This window comes from Astyanax mexicanus, chromosome 3 (assembly GCF_023375975.1).
Source record: "Astyanax mexicanus isolate ESR-SI-001 chromosome 3, AstMex3_surface, whole genome shotgun sequence".
Classification (NCBI taxonomy): Eukaryota; Metazoa; Chordata; class Actinopteri; order Characiformes; family Acestrorhamphidae; genus Astyanax; species Astyanax mexicanus.
Window position 1 is genome coordinate 47,221,501 of NC_064410.1, and position 16,168 is coordinate 47,237,668.

Consider the following 16,168-nt stretch of genomic DNA (forward strand, 5'->3'; position numbering starts at 1 on the left):
CAATCAGTCATAACATTTCATTTATCCCTGATATGGAATCCATAATTTCCCTGTGGTGGAATCCATTAATTTAAATGATCAGATATGTTTTGGCAATGCAATATTAGGCAGATGATATTGAAGGTACAGCTGATTGTATACAGACATAATGGCACCGGTCTGCTGATCTACTTGGCCTTCACTGCAATGTCAGTGTCAGTATCTCATGCAATAGCAGTGCTGATTACATTAGTGACTTACCTTACTGACACACCTGTACTGCCCAGCAAACAAAGCAGAAGCTACAACTGCACTCAATTGATACACAGGCATCTGTTTAAAAAAAAAGGTGTCACAACATCCAAATTTATGAAAAGAAAAAAAAATTAAAACATCCAATACAATTGTAAGTCAATAATGCCTAATTGCCTTGTATGCTTCAATTAGGTGGTGCAGGTACGCATCAATGACCTATTTAAAGAAAAAAAGGTTAATAAATTATTTGGAGTATTTAATCAGTTGTCGCCAAACTATCACACCTAGCAAGAACATTGTGCCAAAAACCTTGCTTCTTTTAGGGTTCTAAAAGAAAAGTCCAAGTTTCATGGTCTTAATATACTTGGTTAGTTTTGGTTTTACACTGCAGTTCAGTGAGCACACCAAAGAATTTATATGGTACTTATCAGGATGAGTGTAACAGATTCCCCTGATTCATTTTATTATTATTAACTTATAATAGTCTACGATAAAAGTAGATAATGGAAACAAAGGCATGATCTGTTGAGCCTAGGCCTGTCACAATAAGAAGCACACAAAAAATAGCATTGCACAAAAGAAAAGTAATCTAAAGAGTTTTCAATCCTTTTTTCTATCTCAACCCTCTCAACCACATACACACTGATTCAAAGTAATTTCGGACTCATACCTCATCAGCCAGCCACCCATCTACCTGTAGCGTCCTAAAAGAGGAATCATATAATTTGTAGGGACCAACAACCGCTTCCACCCGCCCAACGTCCTTTAAAGACCACAGTCTCAGTACTGCAAAAAGGAAATATGATCACATTAGTCTCACTTTAAATGGTTAAATTAAACAAGACATGGTCAAACACAGTGTAAAACATAGATGCCCAACAGGCAACATACAAACACTGATAAGGAAATATGAAAGGCTGGACATTACAACCAAAAGATCATATAAAATATGCCCAATGTGAATGGGGCAGAATGGTCCATGTAGTAGAATAAAGCATACCCAATAGGTCCCACAAGAGGGCTGTCCACATTACTATGGATCCCGATCTACGACTTCCAAGCCAATAAAAGCTGAAATACATAACATGTTCTGATAATTTCTGCAGTTGTTGCAGAAAAAAATAACTACGATAAGAGGTTATTTTGTCCACCCTTTAGACCAAGAATGGCCAACTGGCCAAGAACGGCCAACAGGCCAAGAACGGCCAACAGGCCAAGAACGAGGATAAACGGAAACGAAATTGAGGATGAACCGGTGGGTTAAGCCAAACTGGCCAAACATTGACCAACAGGTCAAAACTGGAGCACTGCATGAAGGGCACCTTCTTCTTGTGTGGTTCTGGGTTTCGAAATAGGATTCTCAGCTACTGTGCTTAGGTTTTGAGGTTCCGTTGTTTTGTTGGAGAAAACAATAACGGATGGCCTCCTGCTGTTTGGGCTGCTGTTGCCTGCTGGCTGAACTGGTTGTGACCTTAAACCATCTTCGCTTCTCCTATATGGTTTAAGGTGGGAGATGCTGAATTTGTTTTTCAAGGGAGCTCCATGGTGGTTCTTCAGATGTACAAGCTTCCCACACACTGATGTAATAATGTATGGACCAGAGAAATCGGGCTCCATTCTTCCCCCCTTCCTTCCACGCTTCCTCATATTGAGTAGGAGAACTTCATCCCCAACACTGTATAAAATGTGCTTGTACTTTTTCTGAACTTTTTTGGCATATGCCTCTTTCTGTTTCTCCTGGGATTTGCCCATGTTCTCTTCAGCTGTTTTTTTAACAGCCTCCATGTGTTTTTTTTGAGAAGAAAGATATTCACCGTATCCTCCTTCAGGGAGAATGACTGTGGAAAGCTATGATGAGAGTTAAGAATAAAGTAGTACAACAATTAAAGTTACATTTTTGGTTATGCAAACATTGAAGACATACTTTAATTTTAGCATAATAACTGATTGTATTAAAATAGTTGTCTAAATCCACTAGTTTATGGATCTGTACATCTAGCGCAGTCACGTATATATCTAAATCTATATACTAAAGCAAAGGTTTGTTTATTTATTTTTTTATCAGATGTGCCCATTTAGGCCAAAAAAGCATTTTAATCGCCACCTTTCCAATTATATATATATATATATATACACACACACACACACACACACGTTTGTACATATGAGAAAAGAGATATAAGAGAGAAGAGACTGCATTCTTGACTTAGTTTAGATTCTGTGTCCGAGCATGTCGCGTTTTTTAAATGCTATTTTTATTTTATATAAATGTACAGAATGATAATCACAAAATAGCAAAGTAACAAATAATTTGTTCCAATCACGCAGCACTGTGCATAGCCTGCTTCTTCTATGCTGCACTGTTCATTAACATCACTCTGAACAGATTTTGCTCATTCAAACAACTATGAATTGTAGTTTAAACACAAAAATGTCTGGTTTGAATCAGCTCAGGCTCATAGTGACGGCAGGGCAGGTCGGGCTCAGATAGGAACTGGGTAAGATAGGGTCAGGCCGGATATTTTGTGCCTGATCAAAGCTCTAATTTGTCTTAAATTAAAATTAAATAAATAATTGCATAATAACAGCATAACAGTAAACACTGTTTATATGGCACAGAGTTCCGGATAAATTAAGCAATGGAAATAATACAGCATATTGTGTTGAGCCACCCTAAATCACCACAGATGAAATTCTTTCACTGTGACAGCCCTAATGCATACATTTAGCCAGTTGGTTTGTTAACAGTTTAGAATCTGCATGCGGTATGGACTACTTAACATTATTATGGACTAGGACTGATTTCATAGGATTTGCTTCATGGACTAAAGCCTTCTAAATTAAACACATCACATTAAATCAAATCAAACATCACATTAAATAAAATGGAACAAATAAATTAACATCCAAATGCCTTGACATTCATTTGATCAAATATTTCATAAGCCAAGTGAACATACTAACCGGCAACTCCACAGGAAGCTCAGATGGAAACACTGCCTCCCTACCATACATTAGAAGAAATGGTGAATGTTTCGTGGTAGTGTGGACCTTCGAGCGCAGGGAAAAGAGTGTGGCATCAAGAAAGACATCCCAGTCATTCTGCTTTTCATTGACCAACTTTTTCAGGGCTCTGTAACCATAAAGTAATGACACAAGTTGAAAAACAAAGTTTGCTAAGAAGTTTATGCAGGATTGAGAGTGTGGGAAGAAGAATACAAATATCAAATGTTCAAACATACACACAGCTCTGGAGAACACAGGAGAGGATGAGGATGAGCATGCAATAAGGCACAGGGTTGGGGAATCGCAGCAGTCTCAACTTCAAACCCAAGCAGGTCAGCAATTTGTCCTTAAGGCATCAAATAGCTTATACATCCAATAAAACTATTCTCTTCATCTAAGCACAATTTCATAATTTCTTAAAATATTTGGCTTGTTTGGAAAAGTAAAAAAATGTTTATATAAATGTGATGATCACTACAAATCTTACATTACTTATACACCAACACTCCAACACTATATAATATTCCATTTGCTCCATTGCTTAGTTCCAAGTATCATTATCTTTAATTACAAAAATACATGTACTCATACAAAAAATGGTATCTAGGCTTCCCTAGAATATACACAGGCAGAATAAATGTCAGCAGCAGCAGTCACTTTATCTTGAAGACCAAATTAAAATTACATCCTACCGTTTTATGTTATCATTTGTCTTTTCATCAAGCCCATTCGTTTGAGGGTGGTAGGCTGCTGTCACACTCCTTTCAATATGGAGCATGTCACACAGCCTTTGGTTTAGCTTCAAAAAGAAAATGATTGTAGTTAACAAATCTCTCAGAAAAAAATCGTTAGATTTTCCTCAATTTGGCCAATAAAATATGTAACATTTCCCATTACATTGTGTGAACACTAACTGAAAAACAGATAAATGCATATTTTAAACAACAACAACAAAAAACAAACACACAATAAAACAAATACAACACACAGATTTTATACACGGTATTGTAACACACTTACTTCATTAACAAATTCTCGCCCCTGATCTGAGAGAATTCTTTTTGGACAGCCATGACGGTAAATTATAGAACATAAGTGTTTCCCCACTTCAGCTGCAGATTTACTTCTTAGTGGAAAGGCCTCAACCCACTTGGAGAAGTAATCAGTAACTGTCAATATGTATTGACAGCCATCTGATGTTTCAGGTAATGGGCCAGTTAGGTCAATGCCAACAAGCTCCCACACCGCAGACACCTACCAGTAAAAAAACAAAAACAAAAAAAAAACCAATTGCATCATGTATTTCGAAAGAACTGGTCATCAGAATTGTGTTACTGAATGCATTTACCTTAATGCACTGTAGCGGCTGTGCAACATCCAGGGGTTTCCCTACTTTCTGGCACTTGTCGCATTCCAAGACCTTCAGGCATAAATGTGTTAATATACCAATGACACTTGCAATTATATAATAGTTAAAACAGAAAAAGAAATAAACATACCCAATTTTCTATATCAATGGTCATGCCTGGCCAGTAAAACCTGGCACACATGGCACTACGTGTCTTCATGACACCCGAGTGTCCACCGATTGGGCTGGAATGAAACTCCTCGAACATAACCCTGGCGTCCTCCTTTTTTTTAATGACCTTTCTTTTCATTTCAAAGAAGAGGTCTCCATCTGAATTGAAAATGGACCACACAAAAGTTTATAGCACAAAGCACATTCAAATAAAGTTACTAAGCCTATAAAATCTATCCTACCTGCAGTACTGATACTGGTAGCGCATTCTGATAAGGTAATTTAGTCTATAAATCTATCCTACCTGCAGTACTGATACTGGTAGCACATTCTGATAAGGTAATTTAGTCTATAAATCTATCCTACCTGCAGTACTGATACTGGTAGCACAATCTGATAAGGTAATTTAGTCTATAAATCTATCCTACCTGCAGTACTGATACTGGTAGCACATTCTGATAAGGTAATTTAGTCTATAAATCTATCCTACCTACAGTGTAAATGCTGGTAGCACATTCTGATAAGGTAATTTAGTCTATAAATCTATCCTACCTGCAGTACTGATACTGGTAGCACATTCTGATAAGGTAATTTAGTCTATAAATCTGTCCTACCTACAGTGTAAATGCTGGTAGCACATTCTGATAAGGTAGGTTAATCATTTTTCATTATCACTACAGCAGCAGCAAGAATTCACTGACCTTTTACTTGAAACTTGGAGGCATATCTCCTGAGGTTCTGCCTTTGCGATTTGTTATAAGCATTAGGGTATGTTCCCACGGCCAAAAATGCATAAATCGTATCCCACTTCTCTTCCATCGCTGCAATTATCAACTGAATCTAATAAAGCACATGTGAACAAAGGCTTAATAATGAAATATTTATGCCCCAAAACACAATAAAAGGCTTAATAATTAAATATTTCTGCCCCAAAACACGTTAACGTTAAAAAGCTTAATAATGAAATATTTCAGACATTTTGACCCTAACTTACACGTGTAGTAATAATCAAGTGAATTTAATAAAGCATATGTGAACAAAGGCTTAATAATGAAATATTTCTGCCCCAAAACACGATAAAAGGCTTAATAATGAAATATTTCTGCCTCAAAACACGTTAAAAGGCTCAATAACTAAATATTTCCGACATTTTGACCCTACACGTGTTAGATAAGTTACACGTGTAGTGTTAATCAACTGAATGTAATAAAGCGTATGTGAACAAAGGCTTAATAACGGAATATTTCTGCCCCAAAAACACGATAAAAGGTTTAATTATGAAACATTTCTACCTCAAAACACGATAAAATGCGCTAAATACGCGTTACTAACCGTGAATCCGAGAGCACCATCTGCCAGCAGCACGAAATTATGGGCGTGGCTCTGAATACCAGAAAACTGATGTTGCGCATGCGCAATAGCCCTTGGTAGGACGTTTCGATGGGTAGCATGGATTTTCAGGACACCGGGAAGAAACTCGGGACGGTGTTTCAGTACCGGGGTCTGATCGGCTGCAGTCCTGCTTTAATCTCCATATTAATTAAAAACACAGATCGATAATCACCTTAAATAGGTGAAAACTGCAGCACTTCACTAACTAACCGAGCTATTACAAATTACCCCTCCACACACACAGCGTGTAAATCTGTGCTGATTCTCCATTCTGTAAATAAACACTGTAAATAACACGAACACACATCTTTGTGGCGGCAAGTCAGCTGATTTTATTTCATTAAAACTTTTAAATTAAACCTTTAATAACATATTAATTCATATAAACATTTAATTATTAACATTTTATCAATTAGAAGCACTTGATATCAGCATAAACATACGTTTTCTGTTGTTTATCTATATTAAAATAAAGAAAATCGAACAATTATAATGTATTTTGTTTATAAATAGATTTATAGACAGATTTACACATATTTTACAATACTCAAGTTCCACACATTTCACAAAAAAAAATCTATATACGCAATTTAATAAAATAATGCAAAAAAGCTAATATTTTGCATTAATGTTCAAAAGTTTTTATCAATATTAAAAGAAAGAGACTTTTTGTTTATGGCTAAATGCTGCATTTTTTATTAATCAAAATCAATTCTTCTGTTGTTCATATATATTAAAAGAAAGAGACGTTTTTAAAAAATCATTAAATATTGTTAAGCTTATTATAGGTTTAATCCTACTGCAGAAAGATGTCCCATGATTATTATTTAAAAAGTAATTAATTTGACAAATGTACACATATTTTACAAAACTTAGTAAACTCTGTAAACTCTAGTAAACTTAGAAAACTGATAATCTATACAAAAGATTGAATAATACAATATTGTTATCATAAGCAGATTTTATATTTTATAACAGACATAAGAATACCCAATATGTTCTTATATCTTTTAATTTGGCAGTAGAATAAATTAAAATACAAATAACATCAATACAGAAAGTAGAGCTCATAATAAACCAACACGTGGTTTGATAAATCAGTGCTTTATAACGTGGTTTAATAAAAAAAATCACTGGTTTAATAAAAAAAATCACAAGATCAGTGTTTGTTAGTTGTTACTGTATTTACATTTACCTGTATCTAATCTAATGTGATCTAATAATGTGTTCTAATAGTGTTCTACAATTAATTTGCTGATATTGTGTGTTAATGTGATAAGGTGTATTCTATTTAGTACTGTTTATATATTTGTTTTATTGTATTATTCAAATATAAAATATACAAAGTTAATAAAAAAGTATTAATTCATATTTAAATATCATAATATAGGCTAATTATAAAACTGTAAATACAAGAGGCTGTGTTTTCCAGTAGCAGGAGCCCTCGAGCTGCGGTGGGCTTCTGAAAGTGCCGCCCCCATATTAACACCTCATACGATCTGAATACAGGAGCAGTTAGTAAAGAATGCACAAGAATAACCCCTCCTGTCGACCACCCAATAAATCTGAGCCCCCCGGCCTCTTCCCCAGTCAGTCCTTTCCTACCTACCATGAACACAGCAGTGATGAGCCCGTGCTCGAGCTTCAGACCAGCGCTGGAGGAGAACAGTGGAGTCCACAGGAGGAAATACAAGCGCTACGCTAAAGGGACTTATGTAGGACTGCTGGCCTACATCCTGCAGGACTCCCCAAACAAGATGCTCACCTTCAGACAGGTACGCACACTGATTCAGCCCTTTCTCCTGCAGACTGACTGATACAGAGGCCAGTAGGAGGCGCAGTTGACTCATCTCTTCTCTCTGTTTTTGCAGATCATGGAGAGACTGGGAGTGTTTGTTGCTGGGGACAGAAAGGGCCTGGAGAACAACATCAGAGTCTGCCTGTCCTCCAACAAGTGCTTTGTTAAGGTGAGAAGGATATGCGTGTGTAGTTTAACCTATTAATGTAAAAAAAATTAATATTAGGATGATAATAAAAAAATACAACATAACTTTTGGTTGGACTAACGTGATGAAAATAGGTGTCTTATAGAACAGTAAGCACATGCTAAAATAACAGTGATAATAATAATTATTAATAATAATGATAATGATAAAACAACAACAAAAATGGTGGCTATGATAATATTATTATTGGTTTTAGTAATAATAATAATTATTATTATAATAAGTATAACAATAATAATAATAATAATAATAATTCAAATTAAATTTAAATGTGTATTTTTTAGCATCAGTAAGCTTTCTGATCAAAAAAGTAAATGATAAAAACTTATATTGTCTGACAAAAATTTAGTAGATATGTTTTAGGTGTGTAAGAAAATATTGATTTTATTGAAGCATTAAAATAATGCTATGGAACACTGTATTGCTTTTTAAAAACACATAATTGATTTTACATTTTGTTTACATCTAAAGATTGGTGTCAGATAGTGGTTCATTTAGTATTGTGTTCTGATTGAACAAAACTATTATTTTACTCATATTTATATTACACATATATATATATATATATATTTTATCATGAAAGTGTTTCCAAAATTTTTCCTTGGTTAATTGCTGTGTTTCTGGTTAATATGAAATGGGCATGCACACTGACTTAATCATTCTATCTTCATACCATGCAGGTACCAGTTGATCCAGATTATCCCAATGCAAGAAGGAACTTCTGGAAAGTGGAGGAGAGTTGCATAACTCCGAAGATGCTACGTCGTCACTTTAAAGATATGACGGATATGTTGCCCAGTCTTGAGCCTCAGTGCCAGGTAAAGTGTGACACTGGAGCTGCACTAGATCCTCCATCACCAGCCTCAATCAGCAAGGAGAACACCCAGCCCGTCAAATTCAGCAGCTCATTCTCAATAGAGTCACTGCTGAAGAATGACCACAGCGCTCACCTGCGAATCCCACCTGTTCAGGACCGAGGAGGCCTGAATGACCTCAGACTGACCCCTGCAGCCGGCAGCAGTGTCTGTTGGGAACGTTCAGTCTACAGCTTCACACAGTCCTATTACATGTACAGTTCAGCAGCAGCAGGACTCTCAGGAATCCCTGCAGTGAGGAAGAGCTTATCTGCTGCACACGAGCATGCACTGTACCCATCCCAGCTCTCATCATATCACAGTCAGACTGTCCAGAGCAGGATCTCAGCGTCTCCTCCACTGCCACATGATCTCAGATATCTGAGATGGTAAATGATCCCAATATACAACATGTTGCACTTTGTACATAGATTTAGATTTGTACATAAAGACGATGACCCCTCCCATCAAAATGAAAGAATTCCTTGCTAGAAAAATGTCTCCTGTTCTCTTTATTTTTTCATTTTTGGTGGTGGTGGTTTGGCGGTTCACTGTGGTTGGTGTGGTTACCACTAATGTACATGTAACCATAAGGGTTGTGTTCAGTTTCCTAAACAACATTAAAACTGTATGTAATACTGTTTTTAGGCAGAGTAATATCTGGTGTAACAAAATCTGTGCACATTTCTTCTGTAGTGCCACACTGACTCTATTTCAGCCACTATGTACATTAAAATTCTTGTCTGTTCAAGCTACCTGTGTCGTTTTTATGCAATAGGTTATCTATAAAGTGAAAACGTACACATAAAGTGGTCTGATAACAATATTAAAATATAGACATCCGCCAAAAGAATAAACAAATGGTTTAGGTTTATTAGTTTTATAATATTATGTAACTCATATTTACTTGGCTTCATTCTTGGTAAATAACATGGTATCATTCAATCAATCCTGGGATTAGAAATATATAATTGCATTTTGCAAATATAACTTAATTAGCTGTTCACTTATGTTATTTTAAATTGATCAAATATATATTTTGAGGTGTATGACATTGGCCAAAATACATCTTAAGACATTGTAAATATTTTCAAATAAATTTATTTTAACATATATTTAGTATATGAGCTTGGTTTTCTAAATTACAATTTCTAGTGTAAATTGTATTTTGGAATATAAATATATATAATAATAGTAATATATAAAGATATAAAAATACATGCAAATTTTTTCCCATATGGGCTGTAAGATTGATACTCATTGAAACAGGTTACTAATATTTTTCTGAGAGGATTTTTTTTTATTATTATTAATTAAATTAATTAAATGAAAATTTTAATTATAATTTGTATACATTTCATTGTAAATAAAGATTATCATCCTTGGCTATGCTAATTATGCTGTGTGCTAAACACAGTACTGACGATCCCACAAAACTGGGACAAGCCCAGGCAGATGTACTACAAATTATTTTTTTTACTGTTTGGAAATGTTTGGAATACAATTTGAATATATATAAACATATATTGGAAATGTATTTCACATATAAATAAATACAACTCCATATATTTATTTTCTCTGTGGGTATGTAGTATGTGTTTTTTACACTAGCAGATTAAAATTTACAGATACATTTCTGAGACAAGGACTTACATCTAAATTTTTCTAATTTGTAAAACAAGCAAACGGTCCATTAACAGCTCGTTAGAGTGCATTAGCAGGAGAGAGCTACTGAGGATTAGCATAATGTTTCTATATTTAGGTTTCCACTAGGTGTCAGTAAATCGTAAAGAAATGCAAGACTTCAGGTAAATGGCAAACTAGACTTTGGAAACAGTCAACACTATTTTAAGACCATTTAAACCCAGTCCACTCCAACAGGTATCCAGATCCTTTGCTGTGACTGCAGGAATTAGGCCAAAGCACAATGGTTTGAGTTCATGGCCTTGAAACTGTATGTACTTGCATTTGTGGGCCAGAGTATTACAAAACATGTATGTATTGTTAAATGTCCCAGTTGAAGCAGCAGCATTTAAGTTTTTTCATGTCAATTAAACTCTGATATGATCCACAGGTAAACTACTGTTTGAAATTATGTGATTTCTGTACATGTCAGACAAATTTAAGGTAATCATCATTATTCTTGTGTAGAATGAGGGCCAGATGACTGGAGTAAAAGTGTTGCTCCAAGACTTATATCGTGAAAACATAAGTAGGGGGCTACTTTAGAACTTGAAAGTAAAGTAGAAGTAAAGTGTAGTAAGATGAAGTGAAAATATGTGAAATATGTATTTATTCCCACTTTCCTTCCCTGGTCTTCAGATCAATTATTGTGTAATAAGGGTTCAGTCCCAGCATACCTATATAGCTCAGCAGTATTAAAGTATTAAAATATGATAAAATATTATACTATATTTTTTCTAATGAACTAATTTTAGGAAAAACGCTATAGTAATGATTTAATTTAATATTAATCTGATGTCTATTAAAATGGTCATTGACCCAAAACATGACGGCAAAATCTTTTCTTTAGGTACAACCAAGTGGTTATAAATAGTTGGGAGTTCTCTTTATTATATGCATCTATATGTTCCATACATTCCATCAGACAAAAGACAAAAAACAATAAAGTTTAAAATCAAACTCCCTTGTGTTATCTTTCTTTCTCTGGTCTTCAGGTTCATTGTTGTGTAATGAGGATACAGTCCCAGCAGGCTGACTGACCACTAGCTGTGCAAAGATCAAGGTTACTAAATACAAGGAAGGTAAAAACCTGTTTGCTTTTGCTTTAAAAAAGATATTTCTACATGTTGACCTCAATACAATACCCTTTACCTCTTTTACAGGCTGTGTAGCCTGTGTGAGAAATGTTGAAAAATAACTAAAGCTCAGTATTTCTGTGGGTTATGGAACTATAGCAACTTCGCTATTTATGTCATCACTGTGTTTTTAGCATTTAGTAATATAGCTTTTTGTTATTGTGCATATTAAGTGAAGTTCTGCATACATTTTTATTACAATAAAAATAAGTAATGTCAGTAATGCACTGTCATCTCATTCGTTACATCTGGCAATAAACAACACGACTGAATAAACAACAACCTGCATTGGTAAAATAACAAGTAACATATTTTATTGACTGTTTGGACAGTAAAATATAATAAACTACATAATTATGTGCAGTGGTGCAATTACTGCCATTGTGGATTTGGTCAGGAGACGTCTGTGGGCGCTAAAGTCGGCTCCGTCAGCATTCACTGCTACATCCTACGGCATTCCATAAGTTTATGGGATTACTGATGGCGACCTAGATTGTGAGGCAACAACCCCCTCCGTCCATCCCACTGACCAATCAGCAGAGATTACAGAAGGAGTCAAGTAGGCAAGGATTCAATTTGAAGAGCACATGTGACTCTGACTGGGAGCCTGAAGTGACACTGCTTGGCTGTTGCCTTAAATGCCCATGGATGCTTTATTATTATTTTATCAAATGCAGTGTTAAAGGAGTTAGGCTTTTTGAAGAAACTTTTAAAACAAAACAATATGTCCTCAAATATTGAAGTATAGTATGTACCTTGTCCAAAAGTGCACTGTGTCAGAGGCCAGAAGAAGGGCAATGACATGCCGGCCTTCCATTCAAAATGATCATCTGTTTGTCATGTTCAAATTGTGGAACTGTTTTTAAAATTTGAGTATAATTTTATCAGTGAGAGGTAAACAGTGAGATATTTTAAATTTTCTGATGTAAAATTGTTTATTATACAAATATACTGGTCTATATAAGGTCTAGGATGTCAAACAAATAACCTTCCTTGGGCTATCAGTAATGTATCAAAAGTCATGGGATATTAATATGTAAATTGATCATAAAATATTACATCAGGAGCCAGCTGGGTAATGCCAACACCTGTATAGGTTGTGAGGTGTTATCTTGTAAGTGAGGTTGAACACTGGCTAGTGTACTCATGGTAAGGTGCAGTGAATTATCAGAGTTCAAGCAAGGCCTGGTAGTGGGTGCCGGATTTCCAAAGCTTTGATGGCATTTAATTGTTCTTGATCCACAGTGGCCAGTGCATATTGCAACCGGAGGCATATGACTAAAATTGTCTATGTGAACAGACCAACAACTCTTTATGTTCCATTACACATGGCAAAAGTCATGTGAAAGAAAAATAGTTCATTGACATGTAGCATAAAAAAAAAATCAATCATTTTTTCCCTACTTCTATCAAATGGGAGGAGAGATCAAGACATGTACAGTATACTGTTCAAGTCAAATGTTTAAAACTCTGTAAACTAGGTTTTCCGAATCTTATGTTGCCTACATTGCTAACTGCATCTGCTGTGTCAGCAAAAATCATCCTAGATGAAAAACATTCTAGATTGAAATGACACTTCTTAATATTGTCATTACATAACTGATATGTGATTTGGCACATATACGTACATTTATGCATGTTAACACCCGCTCATCTAGTATTCAGTATCTATCTTACCAAATTAAGGGTAATATTATAATAGTTCCTCATTTCAGTGCTGCATTTACAACCTGTAATATTCTCCCAGCTAGTTCTTGGAACAAGCAAGATGAATCAGGTGTGTAGAAGAAAACACACAAAACGGTGTGTGAATCCAGCCCCCAAGACCTGAATTGCCCATCCCAACTCTACAGATTGCAGGATGCCCCCTCCTCCCCAAGGTGACCTTGACCATGGCTGCACCAGTGTATCCTCCTCTGTTGCCAGAGCTTTTTAAATTGTGTCCATATTTAATAAATGTTGGTATTGTATAGTCTAGGAGCTGAACATATCATTAACACTTTCCTAAAATAATTGCCTAATTCAGTTTTTCAGTTTTAGGAAACACAAAAATATAACAGATGTTATGCCTATTCAAAATTTTGCAGTTGTTAAAGATAATAGTTTAACATACAGGTAACGAGAAGGAGAACTGACCAGAAACAATCCTAATTCAAAATATTGAAAATATTGATTAAAAAGACAGAAAGCATGTAAAATTTAAATATTTTAACAGCCACAAATTGTAGAGCATTTCTAGCTAGCTTTATTGACTTAGCTATTTTGCTGAGTGAAAACTCAATAAAAGTCATTAATAAGACAAAATTATGCAATTTTATAGCCTATTGCATTTATTAATAAGAAGTAAACTTCATATTATAGCAAAAATGTCATAACCAATTGGTAAAGAGCCCTGAATCGAGGAAATTAGTCCTGTGAAGGTAGCCACCTTCTTTGAAATCAATTAAAAGGGCCACCAAAAAGTCACATTTTTGCTTTGCCCACTGCACTGGAAAGAGCAGTACTAGAGACAAACAGGCAAGTTCAAAATAGACATAATAGAAAGTAGACATACAAAATTGGATTTAATGTTAATATAGATTTTATATTATAATATTATGGTCTTCCTTTGTGTGCATTACATACAGAAAACAGCATTATTATTATTACTATTATTATTATTATTATTATTATTATTATTATTATTATTATTATTATTATTATTATTATTAATATTTATATTTGCCATCACTGGCACAAAATTCAGGTCTGAAAGGGTTAAGTCATTCTCTTGACCAGTCATAAGTCATTATCCTAAAGAGGTAAAATCAAATAATTTGATTAACTGATGAGGATTTTTCCATAGGTGGACATGCAGCATAATGAGGAGATGATTTCTGCAAAAAAGTACATTATGACAAAAAAAAAATCTATTTTTTTTGTTGATAGCAGATTAAATAAGATATATACACTGCTATGAAGAAAAATAGCTATATTTCTAATTCCATATAGAGAAAGTATTTTATTTGAATTCTTGTATTTGACTCTTGCAATAAAGTCATTTTCTGCCCTTTTACACTTCTCATCTTCTCAGTGTGCTGTTTGTTGTCGCGGACAGAAGCCAAAGTCTTAAGGATAATAAGCTTGTTTACCGCAGGCCAGCTCAGATGGTCCTATTCTCTTGCTAGGCCACGCCCACCCGGGCCACGCAGCGCACGTTCTGAGTACGTGAACTCAGGCACGTCCCCCGAGCGTCCCCCGGTCACTCCCACCCCGCCAGCGTGACTGCTGACTGACTGTTCACAGGTGAACACAAAGCTACTCATCATCATTTTTCTGTAATCACTCAGAGTTAAACACACCATAGCCGCAGACTCACACTTTACCAGACCTATTATAAATTAGTATGTTCTTCTAATAATAGTACTAACATATAATAATAGTACTGAAGTCCTCATGTATGAGGCTAAAATGAATTTTACACTAACAATAAGATTAATAATGATCTAGGCCAGTGGTGCTGTCCCTGCAGATCTGGCACCCTGCAGAGTTCAGATTCAACACACTGGCTCTAATATTCAGATACCCCTGTTGATCTTCATCACCTGCATCTGCTGTGTCAGATTACAATTGGAGCCAAACTCTGCAGGATGGCAGATATCCAGGACCAGGACTGAGCACAACTAATCTAGACAAATCATAGATGTCTTTTTAAAGACCCACACATAACAATGGATCTGTTGAATTAAATTGTGCTACTGTGTTGAACCCCAGCATTTATTAACTGAAGGTGATTTTACCATAGGTGGACATGCAGCATCATGAGGAGATGAAAAAAGTAAATTTCGTCAAAAATCTATTTTTTTTGTTCATAGCAGATTAAATTACTATATATAAATAAGATATATACACTGATATATACACTAAGATATATACACTGCTATGAAGAAAAATAGCTATATCTCTAATTCCATATAGAGAAAGTATTTTATTTGAATTCTTGTATTTGACTCTTATTATTCAGTCATTGTCTGCAGTTTTACACTTCTCATCTTCTCAGTGTGCTGTTAGTTGTTGCGGACAGAAGCCAAAGTCTTAAGGGTAAACCCCAGCATTTATAGAGTGGCATTAATATCCTATAGTCTGGTATTGATTATGATATAGACTAAATTACATTCTCAGCGTTATCAAAGTGTTTCCAGCATTAAAACAATGCTTAAGACAATTTTACACATTAAATTACTTTATTTCAATTTAATTTTCACTTTTTTTAATTCTTATTTTTTGCCTATTTTCTCCACAATTTGCCTGGCCAATTACCCAACCCACTCATTAGAAAATCCCTATCACCAGTGATAC

The 16,168-nt window shown here is 35.1% G+C and overlaps 1 protein-coding gene across 1 annotated transcript; it reads left to right on the forward strand.

Moving 5' to 3' along the window:
* Nucleotides 1-7,616: 7,616 nt before the first annotated feature.
* On the forward strand, nt 7,617-9,725 carry si:rp71-45k5.2 (uncharacterized protein LOC560783 homolog). The gene is made up of 3 exons (XM_007258868.4): nt 7,617-7,926; nt 8,023-8,118; nt 8,838-9,725. The coding sequence occupies exons 1-3, from the start codon at nt 7,762-7,764 to the stop codon at nt 9,402-9,404; spliced, it is 828 nt and encodes a 275-aa protein (XP_007258930.3). The 5' UTR covers nt 7,617-7,761; the 3' UTR covers nt 9,405-9,725.
* The last annotated feature ends 6,443 nt before the right edge of the window (nt 9,726-16,168 follow it).

What these genes read in the sequence shown, in the direction of transcription:
- si:rp71-45k5.2 (XM_007258868.4), top strand. Translation starts at nt 7,762, where the DNA reads ATGAACACAGCAGTGATGAGCCCGTGCTCGAGCTTCAGACCAGCGCTG. An exon ending in AGATGCTCACCTTCAGACAG is followed by an intron (nt 7,927 to 8,022) that starts GTACGCACACTG and finishes CTGTTTTTGCAG; the next exon opens with ATCATGGAGAGACTGGGAGT. An exon ending in CCAACAAGTGCTTTGTTAAG is followed by an intron (nt 8,119 to 8,837) that starts GTGAGAAGGATA and finishes CATACCATGCAG; the next exon opens with GTACCAGTTGATCCAGATTA.